This window comes from Schistocerca cancellata, chromosome 3 (assembly GCF_023864275.1).
Source record: "Schistocerca cancellata isolate TAMUIC-IGC-003103 chromosome 3, iqSchCanc2.1, whole genome shotgun sequence".
NCBI lineage: Eukaryota > Metazoa > Arthropoda > Insecta > Orthoptera > Acrididae > Schistocerca > Schistocerca cancellata.
The window spans coordinates 12,957,553-12,983,138 of NC_064628.1; the positions used below are offsets into that span (position 1 = coordinate 12,957,553).

Below are 25,586 nucleotides of genomic sequence, written 5' to 3' on the forward strand. Positions count from 1 at the left end.
TCACAGTGGTTCCATAAAGAGTGAGCAAGTGAAAGCTTTCCTGGATCTGTTGCTCTAAGGGAGGGACAGTGCACAGCACACAGAGGCTCTGAAGGACAGAGAGCCAGAGCAAATGACAACTGAAAAGCCCGTGTCACTAGATGTACTGCGAGGCCCGATACAGGGCGAAGAGCTCCACTGCAAATACTTAGCAGTGTTCCAGAAGCTGACACCAAAAATCGTGAGTGTCAATGACACAGTCGCACTAGACACCACAGTCAGTCCGAGAGCCGTCAGTGTACAGAAAGGTACTATTGTGAATTTCTGGGCGAAGTTCGAGAAAATTATGGCGATAGTGCAAGTTTGGAGTAGTGTTCTTAGGAAGCGAATGAAGTCGGAGGTGAATGTGGGCCACAGCATAAAGCCAAAGTGGTGAAAGGTTTGCACTCACTGGGAAAGTGGCAGGGAGCGTGAAGTTAAGCTGCCAGAGCAATAGCCAAAAGCCGACTGCAGGAGGTAACATAGAAGAAGGGTACGCCCCATACCGGCAGTCGAAGGAGTCACTGAAGAAAGACACACGGGATGGGTGACCAGACATAGCAGACAAATGTCGTGTGTATCTGCTGAGGAGAACACCATGTTGGTATTGCAGCAGTAGTTCAGCAGCTTGTACATACAGACTCTCAAATGGGCTAGTGTAGAAGGCGCTAGTGGCCAAACGGATGCCACGATGGTGGATTGTATTTAGATGGCATCTGTTATCGAGCCACTCCACCTAAAGCCTATCTCTAGTAATATTGTTCTTCCCTGTGGGGGTGCTAACCCCTTAATGCAGGTGTGTCTGTGACTTTAAAATAAGTTTCTTGTAAGCAGATGCAGTGTGGTTTCTCTTGGATCAGGAGCTGTAATTCTTCCAAATGTTATCAGCATCCATTCAAAGTCCACTGCAACACAGACATTCCTGTGGGAGCCATCGATTAGCAATGGTCGGTCTTGTCTTTCTCCCTCAAAGGAAGCGATTTATCCTGGAGGTCGGGGGAATGTTAGCTAATGCCTGGCTCTCGTTCCTCCAAGTGGGAAACCAAATCCTCAGAAGTAAAGTCTCCATCTGACAGGGACAGCACTCACTGATCCTAAAGTTTAGCTGCCACATTGACTTTTTGAGGGACTTTTTCCTTATTTATGGGACGAGTTGATTGCTTGGGTTGAGGGGATGGCTTTGAAGGCTTCTGACGGGGGCAGCAGTATGTGGCTTAGGTTGTAAGCCTATCACCAGCAGCTTCTGAATGATTTCTGGTTCGAGTTTATCATGAGCTGCTAGGGAAAGAAATGTCAACCCATGCAGAGTCCTGCATGCCTGAGCAAGTCTTACACAACTGGGGGGGGGGGGGGGGGGCAGCAGGTGCCACAGAGGTTGCCCACTAGAGACTTACTTCACCAGCCAGTCACCTTATCAGCACATAGTACACTGAGGTCAAGGGGCTTCTTATAGAGGTGTGTACCTTCCTCGTAGCCCAGGCGGTGAAGCCAAGGCACCTGTTCTCCGAAACAAACAACATTCCACCACCGCACCACACGGTGGTCACTGAAGCGTGCCTGAAGCTTATGGTACCAGTTGACTGGCAGTGCATAGCAGTCCCTAGCCCCCAGTTCAGGAACCTGGGGTTAGCAAGCCTGTATTTAGCAAATGAATGTTGAGCCCCAAGGAGGGAGGAGGGTGGAAGGATACTGAAGCTCTTGCAAACAGTTCAGCATGAACCAATGCATGAATACAAACACTACCATGAAGGAAGAGAGACCAAACAGTTTTTCATCTTTGGCAGCTCAGTGGACTCCAGAGCTCAACCCACACCTGGATGAAGGGAGCAGGTGTTCCCAATGAAAAGATTTAGCGCTCCTGACATTCCTTCTTACTGTGTTTTATTAGATAGTGTGCCATAGCATGAAGCCGCTTAAAAATTAGGGGGGTAGACTGTGATGGATGCCATTGTCCTGAAAGAGCTGTTGCTAATTTTTTGGTCCACTATGGTACCAGACAGTGGCAGAAGGGGCCTGTAGGAAGGGGAATAGCAGTACCAGCTGCGTTTGTGACCACATCGTGTGTGTCACCCACAACCTAGTTAATGCAATCTGACTGAGGGGCAAGGTGACAGCAGAGGTATACAACTGTGAGCTGACCATTGGAAGAGCCCAACATTGTAACTGGTCTCTGCTTGTGACCCTATCAGATTTTTGCAGACTACAGTAAGTATTCCTTTGACCTGAACATAATTGTCCTAGATGATTATTCTAGAAGATGGCAGAAAGTGACATACAAATAAGGTGGAATTGGTACCTATATGTGAAAAAATTATGTTTGGTGATCTTAAGGGTTAATCTGTCCCTGTGTAGCGACTGCATATTGTTTAACTACTGTCTTAGACAAACAAAAGGAAATATTACAACTCCCTGAAGGATTCCATACAGTCTGCAATTGTCATTTCATGTTAAATACTTCAAAATGGCACACTGACATTAACAACAACAATAATTTTACTGTCACTATGCCAAGTTTTGGGCAGTGTGAGTCATTCAAAAATTCGTAGCAACTGCCGATCCAAGATAAAAGGAAATTCAATTTTTAGGAGCAACTGTCAGAATTAAAGTTCTTAAAACTTCACATATGTTACTACAGATAACTGAGTAAACATCCTGAATATCAAAATACAAGAAAAAGTGTTTTTTTTGGTGGGGGGAAAAGGGGGGGGGGGGGGGGAAGGCATCCTTTAAATTCTTCATTGAGTGCACCAGCGGCATGCAAAATACTTGATACTCTTTTGTCATTAAGAGGGCAGTTCTGTCATTGCATTAATGGAAACCACATCGTGTATCAGCGATTTCTCCCCTGCTACAAACTGCTACTACTGTTTTACAGTGAAGTGAACAATTTAAGAATCACATACATACATACTTAATAAACTAACAGACATCTACAAATGTTACAATACTTACATTAATCTGAGTGTTGTCCCAAGCCCTTCGCACTTCTTGATTCTCATGGTACCTCCTAATTGAACTTTCCATTTCTTTGTACATTGTAGTTTTAACTTTTTCACGGAAAACATATCCTAGAATTCCTCCAATAAGCATTGTAATGAATATCAGGAACACTATAATGAAGTACTGAAAAGATTAACAGAATTAGCTAAAAATTATAGCCTTTAGTTCCCAGTCATAGAAAGAAAAATAAATTGGTAACACATGAATTTATGCAAAAATAATAATTTTAATAAAATGACATACCATGAGCAACATGCAACGGACTTCCTTTACCGCTCCAAGACAGCCAAGAAATGCTATTAAGGACACAATAGCACCAGTTACTATTAGTATATAGACAGCTCCCATGAACAAATCAGTTCCGAGAAGCTCATTAACATAGGATTTGTCAACCAGTGTCCATATTCCAATTCCCAAAACAACCAAACCACCAATCTGGGAAGAGACAACAACCAAACCACCAATCTGGGAAGAGACAAGAATAAAACATATAAACTGGCCAAATAAACACTGTAATTTTCTCAAATATTTTCATTATGCTAACTTTTGCAATTAACCTGTTGCACTTTAGCAAGGAATGTAACTTTCTTCCATTGCATTTTTAGAGCTAGTATACTACATGTTGCAATAAATTAATACAATTCCGTATTTCACTGCCTGTTTACTGTCTCATTTAGCAGCAGAATATGAAACTAAGCAGAATTTATTTTCAAAATGAAACTTTGGAAGACAATGGACATTCTCATGAAACTGTTGGGTAAATGGAGAGTGTTTGAGGAAAATTTCTCCAGTTTGTTGGCACCACAGTACCTTTGTGTCAGAACCTAGAGTGTGTGAAACTGGGGAAACGCTGTGCCCATGTCTTTAAGCACTGTTAGATAGGTGCCTGTTGTAAGGAACTCCTTAAACTACTAATGTTATCTGGAAGTTAAAGTTTGAATATTAAATCTGCTGCTGTTTTACTTTTCCCATGTTGGAACTCCATTTAGTTATGTTGTTTGCTACATATTAATTTAAAAATGAGTGTCAAATGTTCAAATGTAGGTATCAACCAAAAATGTTCCCAATTGTGTAAGAATTCTATTGAGAAAAGGGCTGTTACTGGCATGTTTAGTTTCTCCGGTGATCAGAATATTTTCAGCATTAAGTACTAGAGCCAATGAAATAGCCTTGAAATTTATCACTTTCACATATTTCATTATTAACATATGGGCAGTAAATGTAAAATCTGTAATTTCTATTGATCATAAAAAAATTGCAACCTGTTGTATTTTGTAGTTATATATATAATTTTTCACTGTGTAGTTTAGCTGCCTTCCACAGAAAACTATGTAGTTAGCAACTGTGGCCAGTCACCAACATTTAAAAACTTAAGGGCTGATTAACAGGTGACTTAATTCTGTCACATTCACATAATTCAAAAGGAGGTTCCAGTTAACCATTTCCAGACCAATAATGCAAACAAAGATATTGAGCCTCCAAACATGTTAGTGATCACCTCATTTTCATTATCACTGCACCATTTCAGTCACCATCACAGTTTAAAATGTTGGATAATTGACAGCTGGCATGACAAATTTAACAGCCATGACAGTATAGTTTCATTTTGTTAGACTGCATTTTTATTTCATCTGTTATTCACTCTTGTCTACTAATAAAGTCTTCACAGTGTGTGAAGGGTTCCAGACACCGGACTGGTCTGTTCAATGTGACAGTGACTAACTTCATACACTCTCTGCAATGAGTATATCATAACTAATGAAAATTTGTGCGAAACTGACTCAGTCCCAAATTTCCAACTTTTTGCAAGCAATCAGTTTCTACCATTAGGCTCCTTCCAGGTACTCTAGAATCACCTTGTCACTGTTTCATCCCATTACTTCTGAATGAAAACACAAGATAGGCAATCACTGCATACTCTGCCTCAAGGGCCATACCTCAGTCAAACTGAATTTACTAACAAAATTGATGAAAAGTAGTGGGGATGAAATTGATGACAAGAAATGAAACCAGTGAAGTAATGCTGCCAAGTCCCAGCCAGGCACAAAGTTTCATTAATCATGACATATTGATTATTACAGAGTTCAGCACTTTGAAGAATTACTTCAGTATTATGTCATTGCAGCTTTGAGTGATGTTCCCATTACCTCAATCCATTTTTTGTAAGTGAATTAAGTTTCCATGATAAACCATCAGTATTAGGATTTTAAGCCATTTGTTTCATATATAATTTGTATAATCTCTCCTGGCATTGGTAACTGGCATGAGTGCACACCCACACCCTGAATGAGAGAATTTTGAGTGGGCAAACATTAAATATGGTGTCCCATAAGGTTTGCTCCTTTGTCCATTTCTGATCCTAGCCAACAAATTTTTTTACCTGTGAAACTAGAAAACTATTCAAAAACTCATGTTTCCATCAGAGAATAGTGGACAAGTCTCCTGTCATGTAATTCTAAAGGAATCAAAATGCCTTAATGGTATCAGAAAGAGAGATCAGTGGTTAGACAATGAATGTGAAGTTCCTAAACATTCAGATAGATACTAAAATGAGGAACCACCAAGCATGTGGATAAATTAAGCAAAACACTCAGCTCTATCCAATGTGTGAACCAGTAGATGGGATTTCTAATTGTTATGCTCTGTTCTGCCCTATGGAATAATCTTCTGGGTCAATGCAGCTAAGGCCAAGAAAGTATTAAATTTACTGAAGCATGAATAAGAATATTATGTAAGTTTGACAACCAAATATTTTGTGAAAGCCTCTTCAGGGCCCAGTGATTCTTACACTTACACGTGACTATGTATTCCCTGATATTTATGATTAACAAAAGGAGCATATTTAGGGTTTAGTTCGTAACAACTAGAATTCTAAAAATAACAATTTCCATATATAATACACATCCCTTTCTACAGTTCTGGGGTATAAAATAATACTAGCAAATGTTAGGAACAAAATTTAAAATATCCACATATCCAAAATAACATACCAATCCAGTTGGATGAAAAGTGGAATATTACTGGGAAGGTTTGGAAGAATTTTTGTCAAAATATTCCTCATTTCAGTGCATGATGAACCTCTGCCAGAGTATGTGGTGAGCTGTTCCACTATGGAGTTATACTATTTAACATCATCATGTACCAGGCCACCTGACAGTGTATAGTGGAGGGTGTATCTGGTATCACTAACTGATCCCCCTTGCTTGTTCCATTCGCAAATGGCACGTGGGAAGAATTATTGTCAGCAAGCCTCCGTATTAGCTCCCATCTCTCAAATTCTCTCGTCTAAGTCATTTTGTGAAATATGTGGGAGGAAGCAATATGTTGTCCGACTCTTCCCGGTTACACTTTCTTGAAATTTCAATAGTAAACCTCTCAGTTATGCACATGCCTCTTTTGTAGCCTCTGCCACTGGATTCTATTGAGCTCATCTGTAACACACTTGTGCCAACCCAACAATCATATGATGGAGTGTGCCCCTCCTTGTTTGATGATCTCTACCTCTTGTCAGTCCTACCTGGTAAGAGTCCCAGCATGATGAACAGTAATCAAAAACTGGTTGAACAAGTGCCTTGTAAGCCACTTCTTTCATGAATGAGTTACATTACCTTAAGATTCTGCCTATGAATCTCAGTCTGGCATCTGCTTTTCCTACTGTATGTTTCATGTGGTGATTCCTCTTAGGTCACTCTGCATAGTTACTCATAGATATTTTATGATTGATAGTGTTTCCAGCACTATCATCAATAGTGTAGTTGTACAGTTGTGGATTTCTTTTCCTATGTATGCACGATATGTTACATTTATATATGTCCAGGGTCAACTGCCAGAGCCTGCACCATTCATCAATTCTCTGGAGACCACTCTGCAAATTGTGTCTATTTTCTGGCATTGCTGCTTTCTTATAGACAACCAAATCATTTGCAAACAGTCAAAGAGGTTCCAACACTTTCTACTAGATCATTTACATACATTGTAAACAGTAAAGGTCCTATCACACTTTCTTCGGGTATTCTGAAATTACATCAGTTGATTTTGTTCCATTAACAGAATGAGTTCTCTTTGCAAGGAAGTTTTGAAACCACTCGCAAATCTGGTCCAATACTTGAAGCTCTTTTCACTAAATGGCAGTGTGGGACCATATCAAAGGCCTTCCTGAAGTCAAGGAACACGGCATCAAACTGAGCATTATAGTCTCCATCACTATGAATCTCATGGATGAGCAGAGCAAGCTGAGTTTCGCAAATTTTCACTTGGCAGAATCCATGTTTATTTTTATAGAGGAGATTTTTGTTCTCTAAAAGCTTAATACTAGAGCATAAAACATGTTCCATAACTTCTACAACAGTTTTATGTCAATGATATAGGCCTATAATCGCATGCATCTGTCCTAAGACTTCATGAAAACTGGAATGACGTGGAGTTTTTTGAGTCACTAGCTATCCTTTGTTGCTGCAGTGTTCTATGATGCTGTTAGAAGGGAAACAAGTTCTTTCACGTAATCTTTGAAGACTCTTACACGTATCTCATCTGGGCCTAATGTCTTTCCACTACTAGGCAGTTTTCGTTGCTTTTCTATTCTGTGTTAAGTTCTCAATATTTGTCATTTCAACATTTGTACAACAACTGAAAGGCAGGACGGACCATATTAGCATCTTCCATACTGAAACAATTTTGAAAGCCCAAATTCAGTATTTTGGCCTTCTCTTATCTTCCAGTTCGGTGCCATTATGATCACAGAGACTGAACACGATTTCTAATCACTTACCGGTACTTATGTTTAACATCAAAACCTTTTTAGGATTTTAGTCAGATGAGTTTATAGTATTTTACTTCACTGAATGCTGCTCTCTTTGCAGCCGTTCCACTCAAAGTGAACATTCCACTGCAACTGGTTGGTGAAAGTTACTATTAGTAGCATAGGAGCACATGGCAAGGGATATCTCCCAACCTATACAATATCTTTGTTAACCGTTGTGTCATTGCTACCTCCAGATCTTTGTCACGCGATTCATTGATTTACATTCTACTTTGAGACAGAGCCAATTGCGAAAGCTGCCATGTTGTATGTCAATTTACTGCAGTTCTACACAATCTTAAGTGGCTATGAACAAGTTTTTCACTTCTTCTATTACTACGAACCAAAAGTTGCTAAGAACAATGACATCACTACATCACTGGCAGAGATTGCTTCTGAATTGTCCTGGTAATAACTACCTACATACTTATTGTCTCCCTATTTCCCTGGTCTAAATATTTCCTGTACTTCACCTACTCCTATCCATCGCAACTCCCTTCCCAACCATCCCCCCCCCCCCCCCCCCCCCCGCCCCCCAATCAGCTTCTTACTTTTCACCCCTCCAGATATCAACAATGGTTTGATTCAGAAGTATATGAATTATCATCCTTTCCATTCCAACTCTGCCTATGCAAGCACACGTCCTCTGAAGAATAGAGGGTCACAGTTGGTCGGTCTGTGTGTGTGTGTGTGTGTGTGTGTGTGTGTGTGTGTGTGTGTGTGTGTGTGTGTGTGTGTGTGTGGACGGGGGGGGGGGAGCTTGTTGGCTGAAAGCAGTGTTGTTGTTGTCCTATCTGCAACTCAGCATCTCCACTATATGGTGATTGGCAACTTTTCTTTCCATAATATTTTTACAGTCCATCCTGGATTTTCCAGTGTTTGATATTGAGGGATTAAATTGTTCCCACTCCTCCCAAGGCTTTCCAGTAGTGTAAAAATGCCCTGAATTTTTAATACTTACTTTCACTCATTTCTTGAAAACTGAACTTCAAATAATCAATGCATTATGTATTACTTAATGAAATTAGAAAATGATAAAGTTTTTGAAAGTTTAGATATCTGGCATGCAACATCCTTCCAAAGCTCTAGAGAAAATTTCATTGGTGGGAAGATAATTCAAATAAATTCATCTGGTAGTCTAACTAGTTTATTTATATACCAGTAGATGATGTACCAACTATCTTATAGATTTCCAACAACTGCACTCTATTTTATTTATTATTTATTTATAGAATTCTTGCTACTACTTTTTTACCCATTATGTTTGCTGCAGGTATTCTATATTCATTTAATTACAATACTAATAGCTTCTAATGCAATACTAAATTTTTTTCAGATTTCAGTCAAAAGGAGGTTGGCATCTAATAATAATGTTGCACGCAACTGAAACGTCCATCTGCCACTATGGTTTAAAATGTTTGTCAGCTTTGAAATGTACTCTAGTGATTATTTTTATCAGCTATGCGATGTATAACTGACTTAGTTCTCCCACAACTGAACCTTAAAATATTAGATGAGTATGCAGTTTCACCTACATAAACTTCTCATGAAAATACAAGAATATTTCGCACCAATGAAAAATTATCAGGTCAGACATTGGTATATGTCTCTGGGCTATAAAACATAGTTACAAATTTTAGTTTATTAGTAATCTGAGTGGACACACTTTGGGAACATAATTTAACTACAGGTAAATTTACACTTCGAGTCAACTTCCAAATCGTGCCAATATAGCTTGGTTGGTAGGAGTTGGCTGCAAAATGAGTAACACTTAGGATCTAAACTTAACTGTTTTGTAGTTACTGTACATTAACTAAAAGATAGTCCAAAGCGATAATCATCCAATCTGTCATTGGATAGATGCTTATCACTTTTTCCTTTTGCTTCTGTCACTTCCACATTTGGCACGAAGCTTTTAAGCAAATATTTCCAAAGTTCAACACGCTTGAATGTTCCGAAATTTAATCAGCTGTTCCTGAGAACTACTAAACATTCTGAGAACATCAAATTATGTTAACAAATCAGAATTGAAATTAAGAATGAAACTTCACAGTTACTTACAAATATTATGAAGTTAGCCACAAACATGCTGTACTTCATACATTGGCCACAGCCATCCATCTCCCTGCCAAAGCCCATTGTTCTTTAGATCTGAAAGGAAAAAACAAAAATTAGTTGCAACTACTCTAAGTACTGTATACGGTAGGAAATGTCTTACTGTAATGCATTAACTTTTGTGTATTTGTTTACCTTGGGGCTTCTCTCAGATCAGATATGTCATCTTATAAATAGATGCAGCATGTAATCACACCAAATTTGTTTACAAAATAGCAAAAATTTCAAGGATGGCGGAGGCAGGTGTGTGTGTGTGTGGGGCGGGGGTGGGGGGGGGGGGGGGGAGAGATAGATATTGTGGGAGTAAGGTTTTGAAACCTAACACATCAGAGACATTGGGTAACTACTCTGAGAAAACATGTGACAGCAAAATTGTTTCTATCTAGGACTCCAAACTGAGTCCTACTTATTTGCAGTCAATACCCTGACAGCCTTTCAGTCACCACTAACTTGTCTTGGAGCTTCTATCCATCACTGTGCCATCCTACCTTTTAATAGAATACCAGTAAACTTTGCAGCAATGCGCAAGATTCAATCTGAAAATATTCTAGAAGTTTAGAACTATTTCTGCACTACACTCTCCCACAGGAGTTCTAGTCCAACAAGGTACGTGAGGAGAACTTCTGAGACAGACAGAAGGAAGTGCTAGCAGATATAAATTAGGCAGCTTGTGAATACATGCTTTAAGAATAACGCAAAGAAGAGCATTGCCCACAGAAGCCAGTAGGCCAGACAATTGCAGTTTTCATCTGTCATGGGATTTCAAAATGGTGTGACTTACGCTGAGATCTTTAGGGATTTTGATATCTGGTGAGAAACAATCATTAGTTTATTCTGAATCTGTTAGAACAGTTTATTCCATATTTACATGCTTGCTAAATAGGCTTGACAAAAGTAATTTATAGTGTACAGATTCAGTGTGTGTTGAGTGGTGCTGGTGTAGAAATGCTTTGAGAAGAGATGTGAGGAAAGGGGAGGGGTATATTTATTTAGGAGCCAATGGAGCAAACAAATGTGGAGAAATTACATAATGATCTGATGATACATGCCATGTTTAGACTTATAGTTGCAGGATGGTTCATACATTGGTATTGTTCAATTCATATTGTGCCTATGAAGATAGGTAATCAATCCCACAGAAGAAATTGTCACAACTATTGCAGCATGAATAATGATTGTTGGTCTGAACTACTATAGAGCGTCACTGAAATGCTGAAAAACAAAATAGCGGATGATGATACGGTATCTCAAGAAAGCCTTCTAAAGAAGTTTGAAGAAATAGTATCAAATGATTAATCTAGGAATCGAATAAGATCTAGTACATATTATATTATTTTAATATTAGTGTGCACCAACACATTCAAACTGTCATTTTTCTCACACTCCATGTGCAAAAGGAACGGAAAGAACACCTAATAAGTAGCACAAAGGAAAATGCATGTGCCATGCACTTTACACTGTTTTACAGAGTATAGATACAGATGTTCACCAAAACACACACGCCATTTCCAAATTTTGTCCCAAATACAAACAAATCAACTATGTATTAAAGGAATACAAAAATGTGGCATCATCAACTGCAGCTTCCTACCGGTGGCCAAAGTCGCAGTCTAGAATGTAGTACAAATCAGATAGCTACTTACTGTGAAGAAGACACATTAAGTTGCAGACACACAATTAAAAGATACTTACATAAAGCTTTCATTAGTAAAAAGACACACACACACACACACACACACACACACACACACACACACACACACACACACACACACACACCATCCACACACACAATTGCTTCGCGCGCACATTTGTGTGTGTGTGTGTGTGTGTGTGTGTGTGTGTGTGTTTTACTGGTGAAGGCTGTGACCAAAAGTCAAGAGAAGGGAATTCTTGATTTGGCTTTAGGAAACATACTGATTCATTCAAGTGAGTTTTGTCGCCTCCTTCGATATTTTTCACGGTATTTTACAAACTTTGTCAATATAGCTGCATAAGGCTCACCCTCCTTTTAGATTTAGCATACTTTTGATTATTGCAAATGATGTTTCACTTTCTGGGCATTGTCAGTACTAACAGATGAAGAAATTCTTGCAGATTTTCTACAAGATTTGCCAGATAACGAAGTATGGGATGATAAAGGCAGTGGTATCGATGAAAATTATGCTAATGATCCTGCGGGTTTAGGTTTTGAAGAAGCTTTAGGTTTTGATGCGATGTGCACCAGTGGAGCTGTAAATCAGTGTACCTGAAACTGGGATAAATGATTGAGTACATGTAAAATTCTCTCAAACGTAGAAAGATATCCGAGACTAAAACTGACATGAGGTGGAGGTAATTTAGATAACTATTTTCTTCAAAGGAAGAAACTCGATGAAACAATGCATCGCAATGAAGCATGTACATCGCTGTTACAAACTGGCGTACTGCAGACCTAAAAGGCTACATTCTTGCGTTCGATTTTTACCAAGCGAAATTAAGCTAGGGTACCATTAAAATCAACGTTCAGTGCTCTTCCATAGTAAAATACTACAGTTGTGATACGGAATTTGTGAACCATGCGGAGACTTAGATTTGCTTATGGGCTGGGAAAAAGATCCATAAAGTATTTGCAACCGTTTATGAACTGTACCGTGAGCTGTATGGGAAGATTTCACTTAGGGAGTTCTGGAGAAATGTTGCTATGGGTCCGATAGGACAAATGAATGCAAAACATATCAATCCCAAAGCTGGAAACCAAGTTTCAAAATAAAGCAATATATGCAAAAAAAAAAGGAAGGTTTGCAGGCCCGGATCGGGCGTGGGGCCAAACTGGGGTATCTGCCCAGATTCATATTCTCTAAGAAAAAGAATCTCGTTTCGCAAAGAGCCTAGCATCCAGTGCACGTCGGTCTGTCGAGTGTTCATATGATTTTGAAACGCATCCCTGTTGGTTTTTTGAATATTTTTGAACACATTCGAAGTTGATTTCTGAACGAATCGTAAGTTCATTTTTGAATGCGTGCATAGTGTACGCCTGTGTGATGTGTCTGCCAGGGTAATCCCCGTCGCATTTAGAAATAAAAAACTTTCCCGCAGACAAACTGGGACGGGGCTATACGAGACAAGCTGAATAAACCTTAACGAATGAATGAATGCCAATCGCTTTTTCCTGAGTGTGCCAATGACAAGCGTTGTTATAATTACGAGCGAAATCCATAGATTCAGATTACCACAGTGGAAATAAACAACTATCAGGTAAGAAAGACTACGTATTAGCTTCTCTGAGTATCTACGAAAATGAAATTTTGGCAAAATTTTTGCCCGATAGTTACCCGGTTAGCAGCTGCTTAAGTTCTATTTTCGGAATAGCGCGGAAAACGCGTTGTATGAATACACAGTAACGCCTAGCTGGAGTATAAACTTGGGATTACTAAAATGGTGATTCTGGCAGGGTTAATGAAGTTAACCGGAGAATGTTTTGACAAGACTTCGTGACGACAAGGTTGATTGTTAGAACATGGCAGGAGAGGAAACGGAGACATCAAACAAGTTATATAGAAGAATATGACTTCCAATTTATTTCATGCTTGAGAAACTGGAGCGTAAGAATGAAATGTGAAACTATTTCCTAACAAGAAACTTTTTGCTTTTAGTAGGCCTATAGGCATCTGATACTGTTATTTCGTGCATTATATTGTATTGGTTTTCTATGTAAATGAGGTAGACAAAAACGACCATTTTCCAGCAAAACAGTTTCGCTTATTTGGCGTGTTAGAATTGGTGCAATTATAGAAATGCATATTTCGTTTTTATTTGCGAACAGTGACAAAATTGACATAATCAAATTCAGAAACCTTACCAGTCTTGGGTACAATTAGTCTTAACAGCTTTTTCAGTATTAGACCACGACATTTTTATTTTTCATGTAGCAAAACGTTTGACGAACTTCGACGAGGTAATAGATTCTTTCACAGAAAGGAAAGCAAGCCGTGCAAAACTGTAGCAAGATTAGAGAGAGGGGTGAAAAAAGGAAAAACCGCTGTTACCTAAGGACTGAGAATGTGTACTGTCTTGCTTGTCTCTTGTCTTTACTGGTTTTGTTTCCTCTATTTAATTTGATGTCACACAAAAGAGAAACTTATTAGCTAATAGGCAATAAAGAGTGCAAATTTTCTGAAGATTTATTATTCTCCTGGTCGCAAATAATCCCACCCATTAATTGAGAGTTTTTTTAAGGGGGTTAGGATGTAAACCGGCCGACTGGAAGCAGGAGAGGCATCACAGAATTTTAATTTCCAGTGTCTTGAATAGTTACAAAATATACACGTTCGAATTCCACAGAGTGAAATACGGCGACATGCGATAGAACAACGCTATGTGAAGAGGCTCACGTAAGACCAGACCACGTATCTTCCATTTCCTCAACATGTATGTTTTATATGTATGTTTTTTCAAAAAGATGTGCGCTACGTAATGCACAATTATTCAAAAAAAAATTTTTTTTAATTTTTGACGTTCTATCTCAAATGCTTGAGGGGTGGGGAGGTGCCACTATCAAGTTTTTGCCCCGGTTCAGAAATATCGTAGATCCGGGGCTGAAGGTTTGATATAGGTAGTAATTGAAAGGTTCAATATGGCCCAGACTTAAAATGTTTGCTTTGTGGAGTATTTCTCTGCAGTAGCTTTATGAAGTAGCACCTTCGCCTTCGTAAAATGTTACAAAAATAAAATTCCTAAAAAAAACATTTTTTTTTGTTATTTATTGCTTGTCCACGAAAAATTGAAATTTGTGTGGTTTTCATAGTTCTTGCAACAAAGGGTGAAGCTAATTACGGTTAAGACTGACCAGATAAGTTAATAACTTCCCTCTGTAGGATGCGCTATGAGAAAAACTTCTAAGCGAACCGAGTATGTTCCAAGTAGCCTGCTGGACGATCGAATTTTAACGACCGATGAAAGTGAGAGCCACGCAGCAAAGCACATTCTTGCAGAGAAAGCGAAGCCGCCTCTGGCGCTCTCCGAGATTATTGTTCTTAGTCGTCTGCGCATGCGCAATACCCGCTCAACCACTTGGGCAGCGGCGCAAGCTGAGAAGCTATAGCACCGAGATCACTAGAAAAAGAGAGGGTATAGCGGTTTACGATGCAGGCACTACGTTAACATGGGGCTTCCCAATGCAGTTTTTGTCAACAGATTTTCCAATAACGTACCGGTGCTCCACAGTCATGAAAACGATCCAATATCCGATCCGGACGGGTTTCATCCTCCACTCTCTACATCTACATCCATACTCCGCAAGCCACCTGACGGTGTGTGGCGGAGGGTACCTTGAGTACCTCTTCGATTCTCCCTTCTATTCCAGTCTCGTATTGTTCGTGGAAAGAAGGATTGTCGGTATGCTTCTGTGTGGGCTCTAATCTCTCTTATTTTATCCTCATGGTCTCTTCGCAAGGTATGCGTAGGAGGGAGCAATATACTGCTTGACTCCTCGGTGAAGGTATGTTCTCGAAACTTCAACAAAATGTTTCCCATTATAAACAGCTTTTTAAAGTGGAATTTACTTTCTTTGTTCGGTGGAGCTGTCCCAAATTCGTCTTTTAGGGTATTTTGTTTAACAACGTTTACGTTGCTGCAGGGTTGCTGAGGGTCTTCACACAAGAAGAGTAGTCGAGCAAGGGAAACATTGTCAACAAATGTTTCCAGAAAAGCACGTAAGGGAATATAGGTAAAAAAAACCGCATGACTGAGCTCTTAAATAGACTCGTCGCATCAAACATTTGAACAAATACTCCTTTTGTGAAAAAGATTTCTTACATAGGACACAACAATGAAATCAGACTTTTATCCGGATAGGTCTTTTTTTACCGAGAGGCCAAGAAAGCCACAAGTTTCTCAGAAATGGGAGACGTTTGGATTTCACCTGATAAAATGAAACGTGGTGTGTAAAGCGAAGACTTTATGGGCGACAACCAAAATCATAGAACATACGCAGCATTTGGATTGAGGAAAGAAAGAAAGCTCGTGGAAAAAGCTCTAGGTCAGTGACAAGCCTCAATGGCATATAAGGTTGAATTGACCCATAGCATTAGTGATCATGAAATTTTTGTTACAGTAAATTATTACAATGACAGTCTTATTTACGTCTGCGTTAGTAATCTGTCGAAAATATAACAATTCTGTCACCAGTGTGCAGTGATTTACCAACATGAGCATTGATACAGTACGAAAGAATCTAACATAGATCAAGAATCAAGTGGAATGAGAAATGGTGATTAATAAGGGAATTTCAACAGAAGGAGTAAGAAAATAATGAAAACAGAAGAGAAGAATAAAAAGGACGCGACAGCAATCAGGAAAGCTGAGAAAGATGATAGGACTGGAACAGATTATCGCTCGTTTGTGACGTAGTAAACTGCGGGAATATACTAAAATAGAATCTACGCCAATAAAGGGAAAGATGTAACCACCTCTTGAACGCCACTTGGTTTTGGATCTCTTCAGCTTTGTTTTAGACACGTGACAAAAACGGCAACAGAAACAAGAATAATTTAATTACGCTAAAGTACAGCCAAGACGTTGACGCTCGAGCTGTTTTATTATTTACGGAATCACGATCAATACTTGAAGTTTGAAGAGAGGTCTTGAGCACTACGAAACCAACGAAGAGTAAACATGTTGAAATGTTTTCTGGTCTCGTGTAAGCTGTCTGAGTATAACAAATACTTGTTGTCAGGTAACCTCTACAGTGTGTCATATCTGCATTTATAGACAGACATTTATGTATAGCTGTAATCTTATGGGTGTGTTCACTATTCGTACCCTGTCTTACAACATCGCAATAGTCTGAATTGGGACTCTACCAACTCCTGTTTGGTATGTGAAGAAATTTCTCTCTCAAATTTAGATCTACATTTAGCAAGAGCTTTCTTCACATTGTTACAGTTGTCTGCCCAATTTAGATGTTCATTTAGCATTATGAAGAGATCTATTACATAAAAAAAATGTTTGGGTAGGTCTACCTTTAAACGTGATACATTATTCATAACATATTTATTTATCAAGTTAAGTTCAGTTTAAGACCATTTTCCACTCATTCCTTGACAATGAAGGGGGGTTAGTAGAAATTATATTCTTAGGACTAGTACTAAGATATAGATAGAATTCATCGACTTATCATTGGTACAAAAGTTTGACATTAATGCAAAGTCCGCTCCTTTTCTCACTGTCTATCAATGCTGTCAACACAATCTCTCGTTCAATTTTTGTTTATGACCTCTATTCCGCAGTTGGATCATTTGTGTGTGTGTGTGTGTGTGTGTGTGTGTGTGTGTGTGTGTGTGTGTGTGTTTGTTCCTCAAGCAACTGAATAACCACATCAGCACATTTAATAAGTAAGCAATTTCATTCTGAAAATGAGCTGAACAATTACAAACGTCGTCTCGAAATCAGTACCGAGGGAAAAAAGTCATTTCATGCCTGTTCATGACATTTTGAAACCGGCACTGCAATGCCACAGTTGAGCGAAGACTGAACGAGAAAAGTTTATTTGCTTTGACAACTGCATGAACAATGCGCGAGGATGCAATTTGGAATAATCTCATCGCTCAGTTGTTAACTAAATCAAATAGGTATTCTTCAGTAGGAAACTGGAAAAGGTCCGTCAGTCTACGAAAGTCATATACGAGGGTTGCCCAGTAAATAATGCCCCATATTTTTTTTTCTCCGAAATAAAAAATATTAGAAATGTGACACTTTAGGTGCGAGTTATTTGAAGTTTCCCGCGTGTGTACGCAAAGTTTCAATTTCCTCCGACAGAGAGCGGTGGTGTAGGAATGTTCTAAAATGGCGTCTGCAGGTGACATCCGCCATAAACAACGTGCAGTGATTGAATTTCTCGTAGCAGAGGAAGAAACCGTGGGCAATATTCATAAACGCTTGTGCACAGTCTACGGAACATCTGCAGTCGATAGGAGTACTGTTGGTCGCTGGGCACAGAGGGTGAAACCATCAGAGGGCGGTGCTGCGGAGCTCCGAGATTTGCCGCGGTCGGGAAGGCCTCCCACGGCTGTCACGCCTGACATGTTGCAGCGGGCTGATGTTCTCATTCGACGGGATCGACGCATTACGACTCGACAATTGGCACTGGAGTTGTCAGTAAGCAAAGGAAGTGTGGATGTGATTATCAATCAGCTTGGATACTCAAAAGTGTGTGCAAGATGGGTTCCTCGGTGTCTTACTGTCGATCACAAATCCCAAAGAAAAGACATTTCTTTCGATTTGTTGCGACGCTTTCACGTTGACGGGGAGGCCTTTTTGTCACGGATTGTGACAGGTGATGAAACTTGGGTGCATCATTTTGAGCCCGAAACAAAAAGACAATCGATGGAATGGCGTCATGCTTATTCTCCACAGAAGAAAAAATTCAAAACAGTTCCTTCAGCCGGAAAAGTCATGATGACTGTGTTTTGGGATTGCGAGGGCGCAATTCTCATTGATGTGATGCCAAAAGGCAGTACCATAAATTCAGAGGCTTATGTCAAAACATTAGACAAACTTAAGCAGCGCTTCCGGCGCCTTGGGCGTCATGTTAACCCACAGGATGTTTTGATTCAGCATGATAACGCTCGTCCTCACACAAGTTTGAGGACTTGTGAACACATCGCGAAACTGGGTTGGATAGTGTTACCCCATCCACCCTACAGCCCCGATTTGGCTCCTTCAGACTTTCACTTGTTTGGGCCAATGAAGAATTTCATTCGTGGAAGACGTTTTGCCGATGACGAAGAAGTGATTCACGAAGTGACAACCTGGCTCCGTAGGCAGAGTACAGATTTTTACCGGCAGGGAATACACGCTCTTGTGTCTCGCTGGAAAAAGGCCGTCGAACTTGAAGGAGATAATGTGGAAAAATAAAGCAAGCAGACAAAACATCAGTCTTTCACATATGTAAATTTGATTGTTGTGGAATAAATACTTCTGGAGAAAAAAAATATGGGGCATTATTTACTGGGCAACCCTCGTACAGTCGCTACAGCATGCATTTAAATACTGCTAAAATTGTTGCTGTGGTCTTCAGTCCTGAGACTGGTTTGATGCAGCTCTCCATGCTACTCTATCCTGTGCAAGCTTCATCATCTCCCAGTACCTACTGCAACCTACATCCTTTTGAATCTGCTTAGTGTATTCATCTCTTGGACTCCCTCTACGATTTTTACCCTCCATGCTGCTCTCCAATACTAAATTGGTGATCCCTTGATGCCTCAGAACATGTCCTGCCAACCGATCCCTTCTTCTGGTCAAGTTGTGCCACAAACTTCTCTTCTCCCCAATTCTATTCGATACCTCCTCATTAGTTAGGTGATCTACCCATCTAATCTTCAGCATTCTTCTGTAGCACCACATTTCGAAAGCTTCTATTCTCTTCTTGTCCAAACTAGTTATCGTCCATGTTTCACTTCCATACATGGCCACACTCCAAATACTTTCAGAAATTACTTCCTGACACTTAAATCTATATTCGATGTTAACAAATTTTTCTTCTTCAGAAACGCTTTCCTTGCCATTGCCAGTCTACATTTTATATCCTCTCTACTTCGACCATCATCAGTTATTTTACTCCCCAAATAGCAAAACTCCTTTACTACTTTAAGTGTCTCATTTCCTAATCTAATTCCCTCAGCATCACCCGACTTAATTCGACTACATTCCATTATTCTCGTTTTGCTTCTGTTGATGTTCATCTTATATCCTCCTTTCAAGACACTATCCATTCCGTTCAACTGCTCTTCCAAGTCCTTTGCTGTCTCTGACAGAATTACAATGTCATCGGCAAACCTCAAAGTATTTATTTCTTCTCCATTGATTTTAATACCTACTCCGAATTTTTCTTTTGTTTCTATCACTGCTTGCTCTATATAAAGATTGAATAACATCGGGGATAGGTTACAACCCTGTCTCACTCCCTTCCCAACCACTGCTTCCCTTTCATACCCCTCGACTCTCATAACTGCCATCTGGTTTCTGTTCAAATTGTAAATAGCCTTTCGCTCCCTGTATTTTACCCCTGCCACCTTCAGAATTTGAAAAAGAGTATTCCACTCAACATTGTCAAACGCTTTCTGTAAGTTACAAATGCTAGAAACGTAGGTTTGCCTTTCCTTAATCTCGCTTCTAAGATAAGTCGTAGGGTCAGTATTGCCTCACGTGTCCCAATATTTCTGCGGAATCCAAACTGATCTTCCCCGAGATCGGCTTCTACCAGTTTTTCCATTCGTCTGTAAATAATTCGCGTTATTATTTTGCAGCTGTGGCTTATTAATCTTATTGTTCGGTACTTTTCACATTTGTTAACACCTGCTTTCTTTGGGATTGGAATTATTGTATTCTTCTTGAAGTCTGAGGGTATTTCGTCTGTCTCATACATCTTGCTCGCCAGATGGTAGAGTTTCGTCAGGACTGGCTCTCCCAAGGCCGTCAGTAGTTCTAATGGAATGTTGTCTATCCATAACAAGTTAGATAAGTGACAATCATCGTATTTAAAGAAAGGCAGCAGGAATAATTTGTTTTATGCCTTTTAGAAAAACAATTTGACAACATCTAAATTGAAAGACAGCAAGAACTTATCTCTCGATAACCAAGTTGGAAAAGACGAAGCATGGGTCTTCAAAGCGGAATTTACTAATATTCTTACGCTCCCTCTTAGTTCAAACGCACCCTAACAACGGCTAGCAAAGGTGCATGTAAGCGGACACAGTTCAATTTCTCCACCCATGAATGGAACGGGTAGAAGTACGCAGCACAAGGAAACATATCCTCCGCCGTTCATTTCTTGGTTTCACTAACGCGCAGGATTTCGCAGAGAGTCATCGTGCTTGCCTTGGGGCACCTTTCACTGCTCCCTGGCCTTGCAGAAGTGACGCCAGTCTTTTACACAGCGCGCCGTTAAAGGCGAATGGCCACCAGTGCCTTCTCCCTACTACCTATGGCGGGAGGGAGGCGTTTGTATTTCATGTGAGGTGGTACAGCTGCCATTACAACGAATTTATCACTTTGTTGCCAGCTAACTGAATGCATTCCATCATTTTGTCTTGTCCGTATCCTAGAAATATATCCCTTGCGTTTATTACAGATATTTGTAAACACTTTGTATAACGCGTCATACAAAGAGAGCGACCGATACTGTAGCTAAGTAATGCATATACACGTTAGTCAAAAACAGACTGAAAACCTTGTAAGGGTGTTGTAGCGTAGGTTGTGCACCCAACCGACGATAAAATTCGATACGTTGCGCTGTTTCCGAGTTAATTAGCTAATACTGAAGTTAGCTAATCAGACCGTTGCTCACGCAAGTTCAAGTGCCTTGTCAGATGCATTTAGTGCCAGTTCTCATAGCGCACGAAACTGTTCAGCCCTTAGCTCGGGTTCGATCCTTACTACCATCCCATGCCCAAATTTTGTATCGCTCCGAAGTTCGGTTTTAGGAAACCGAAGCAAGAAGCACGTTTGGCGTCACCGCGTCTTACGGGCCGCTTGAATGTGCGCGCGACAAACCTGATCGGTCAACTTGAATGCTGATTAACTCTGGAACAGGGCAACGCTCGAATGTTTTTCTTAACAGTTATTTCTCAGCACAACCAACATTGCAATACCCTTACAAGCTTTTCAGACAGTTTCTGACAACCCTGTATAATAGAAGCACAGTACAAGAAACCTTCGCTACAATCGCAAAACAATCTCGACGGATCCTTTGGCATATATCGATGGGAAAAGTCTAGGAAAATCTTCCTTTGTTCGTTTGTCCGCGGTTCATTATACCAAGAGGAGAACACGATTTTGATCGCAGTACACTAATCATGCGTAGGAAGTGGCAAAGAGGTTTCTCGGCAGATAGCGATCATTCGACGACGTTCCTGTTCCAGTGACCAATTACTTGTTCGCAAAAGGAAGTAATTGTGGGAGAATAATATGAGGTATAACCAAAGTTTTTCGCAAATTTAGAAATGTGAAAAACATTGCTTGCCTTACAATGTTTGTTACAGAGCTTAAACTGAACTGTATTTTCTAAGTGAAAATTACTAGAAAAGCCGTCTTGATAACTACTGTTACGTTCATACCCACGATTTTACGCAAGATCCACATTCGTTTGCTTTGAATGTGTGTCTGGAATGGCTGGTTCGTTCCAGTAGTGGAATTTGGTTTACAGGTAGCTCCCAATATCACATACTCACCGGTTCTTGCAGTTCAATTCCGGCCCGAGCGGTTAAAGGCGCTACAGTTTGGAACCGCACGACCGCTACGTCGCAGGTTCGAATCCTGCCTCGGGCATGGATGTGTGTGATGTCCTTAGGTTAGTTAGGTTTAAGTAGTTCTAAGTTCTACGGGACTTATGACCACAGCAGTTGAGTCCCATAGTGCTCAGAGCCATTTGAACCATTTTTGCAGTTCAATGTTTTTCTCAGACGCATGTTGCCCTGCCCTTCACCTCCAGTTTGGCTCACGAGGACAATACGGCAAGTGCCATAACGTGATTTCTCAGTAACTTCTCTCAGTGGGTCAAAGTAAGTGAACCCGTATTTCGGCTTATCCGTAGATACTCGACCGTTTCTGGGAAAACGACGGTCAAAGTTTTCGCGGCACTTAACGAGGGGTACTAAAAAAAGCGGATTTTTTAAAAGCTATATATTTTTAAATTTTTTACAAAACCTTATCCCCTTCAAAATACTCTCCATTACAACTAATACATTTGTCTCAGCGGAGCTTCCTGTGTTAGAAACATTTTTTTGGAGTCATCTTTAGAAATGGCTGACAGCTCTTCCCACCTTTTTTTCTCGACTTCTTCAATGTTGCCAAATAGTTGTCCTTTCACGCCCCCTTTCCATACGCCGAAATATAAAGTAGCACGGAGCCAGAGGTGCGTGGGGCAGCTGAACCATGCCATTTTGAGCGAAAAATGGTCTAACAGAGATGTCTGTATGCAGGTGCGTTGTCGTGGTGGAAGAACCAGTCTCCTGTCTGCCACAAATCTGGTGTTTTTTGACTAACACTGTTGTGCAATCTTCTTAAAATTCCAAATAAAAGATCTGATTGACAGTCTGACGTAGGGGAACAAACTCTGAATGAAGAATACCTTTAGCATGAAAACAGCAAATCAGCATTGTTTTGATGTTCGATTTGACCTTTTTCTGGATGGGGTGACGATGACGTCTTCCATTGGCATGATTGTTGCGATGGTTACGACTCAAAAACAAAGCATTATGACTAGAAACAAATTCGGCAGCAACCGTTTTCATTCCCAGGTATTCCGTTAAAATTCGCTGAACCGAGCTGCAAAATAAGCAATTAATCTCACAGTTCATCAGTTGTCTGTTGGCGGTCTGTAAGCACAAGCGCTCTAAGTTTCTCAATATTTTCCTCGATTCGGGCACTTTATGGACGTGCAGAACAAGGTTTGTCATAAACCGAAATGTCGCAATTTTTTAAATCTAGCAAACCACTCCTACACTTTTTTTTTACCACTGCGCCATCTTGGTAAGCTGTTTTTAACATGAAACAGATTCAGCAGCGTTTTTACCTAGTAGAAAGCAAAATTTCACAGCTTCACGTTGTGAACAAAACGGCGCTAGCAAAATCAATCATTGCAGAGGAACAGCAAACCAGATCGACAGCACGGGCGGCACTGAACTGGCTATGAGTTGCGCTACACAAGCCTAGTGGCAGAAATGCGTACTACACAAGCTCCGCCCACGGCAATGTTTTTCCGGTTCTTTTTTGGGCACCCCTCATATGTGCCATTTAGCGAGTAAATAGTTCAACCGAAGTGGTGGTACAGTAGACATCGTCGCGGCTTCACGCTTTTGCGTTCCGTGTTCGAAACCTCAGTATTACTTTTATGTTTTTGTTTTTCATTTAGGCACCCATGTCTGTGAGAAGATTACTACACTAATGTTTTCCAGTGTATATTTATATAACGTTGTTCTGATTTGTCTACGAGTTGTATGCCAGGTGACTGAATTAAAGAATTAGAAAATTTGGAATTGTTTTTGGTGAAATTCCTGTAGTGTATTTTGGTTCACGATCAACTGCAAGCGCCAGTTTTCGGAAAAGTAATCCGTTATGCATAGTTTGCGCCGAAATTATTGCCACTGCACGAATTATTGTCACTGTGTCAAACGCACCTTTCGTGTGATGATAGGCACCTCAACTGAGCGAGTGTATAATATCCTCCACGGAAAATTGGCTATGAAAAAGCTACATGCGAGTTGGGTGCCGCAGCTGCTCAGTCCTCTAAAAGCGCGTCCTGCACAATATTTCAACGCAGTGTCTGGCCATGTTTAATCTCAAGACGTTTTGCGCCGATTTGTGATTGCTGATGAAACCTGGATCCCAATTTTGTCAGCTGGTAAGATGGTGGTGGCTGTCTCTTTTGGATTATCAAGGAATAATCCCCACAGATTGCCTAGAAAAAGGCAGAATCATAACTAGGCCCTATTATGCTTCATTGTTGGACCGTTTAGAACTTGAATTGGCTGATAACAGACCACAGTTGGCAGTAAAACAAATGCTATTTCTCCAGGATAATGCGCTATCCCACACATTAGCTGTAGCAACGATGGAAGTGCATGAACCGGGCTTTGAACTGGTTCCTCATCCGCACTGTTCTACTAGTCTAGACTTCTTCCTGTTTCATAACTTACAACGTGGGTTGCTGGGAAGATATTCTCATCAAATGAGGAAGTGGTAGTTGTCAACGAGTATTTTGCAGTCTGACAGAACCTATTTTTCCAATGAGGAAGCTAGAAGACAACTGGGTCTGATCTCTCAAAGGAGACTATGCCGAGAAGTAAGATGAGTTGTTTACGATTTTTCTCGATTGTTTTTTACCAGATTTATCAGACCACCAGTGTACTTCCCTGCATTGTACTCAGCGGGATTATGGGCCGCTTCTGGTCCAAGTGTGAAGTGAAAGACCAGAAACGATTTAGTACAGGCAGTGTAGCAGCTAGGCACCCTGTGGCGGACCGCTCAGGTTAACTGACCTGATTCACGCCCACCGCGTGACAGAGGCTTCTGTCTGCTTGCGGCGCCTGAGTCACAAGGCCTGGTGAGCTTGCAACGTGACTCACTATCCTTGATCCCGACCCACGATAGGGGAAAGCAGGCGTTACGGCGGGCAGCAGGTCGACCGCTCTACCGTAGAAACAGGACGGGCTGAAGAGCTGGGCACACCGTCTCTGGAGAACGTATACTCTGCGTACTGCGTGTACAACTGAGGCGTAGCGCCGTATACCGATCCTGTCTTGGAGGCGGGTAAGTGGGAGACGTGTCTCAGAGCTGGATAGTGACAGATGGTGACGCGAGACTGGACGCGCACGTAGTTTATGTATCAGCCGATAGAGGGCAGTATTGGATAGGGGACTGTGATTTTAGTTTCGCTTGTGCCCACTACAGTGCACTGAAGTAATAGAATGTTTTTCATAAACTGTTCTAGTATTTTCATAAAGTGTTATATCTTTTTGTGTATGTAAAATGTTATAAATGTGTTTTAGCAGTATGAATGATGCGTGAGTGTGGTTTAAGGTTAATATGAAGATAACTGTTTAACGAGTTATGTAGTGGGATTTAGCGTGGGAACATTTCGTAGTAGTATGGATACGGACAAAGGGGATTTTTGTAG

The 25,586-nt window shown here is 40.5% G+C and overlaps 1 protein-coding gene across 1 annotated transcript in view; it reads right to left on the reverse strand.

Moving 5' to 3' along the window:
• Positions 1-25,586, reverse strand: part of LOC126176791 (CD151 antigen) — a 224,504-nt gene that overhangs the window by 34,604 nt on the left and 164,314 nt on the right. The window contains exons 3-5 of the mRNA XM_049923963.1: positions 9,878-9,967; positions 3,262-3,453; positions 2,971-3,141 (exon numbers count right to left, since the gene is read on the reverse strand). Coding sequence (XP_049779920.1) covers positions 2,971-3,141; positions 3,262-3,453; positions 9,878-9,955 — 441 coding nt within the window. The 5' untranslated portion in view covers positions 9,956-9,967. The remainder of the gene's footprint in view (positions 1-2,970; positions 3,142-3,261; positions 3,454-9,877; positions 9,968-25,586) is intronic.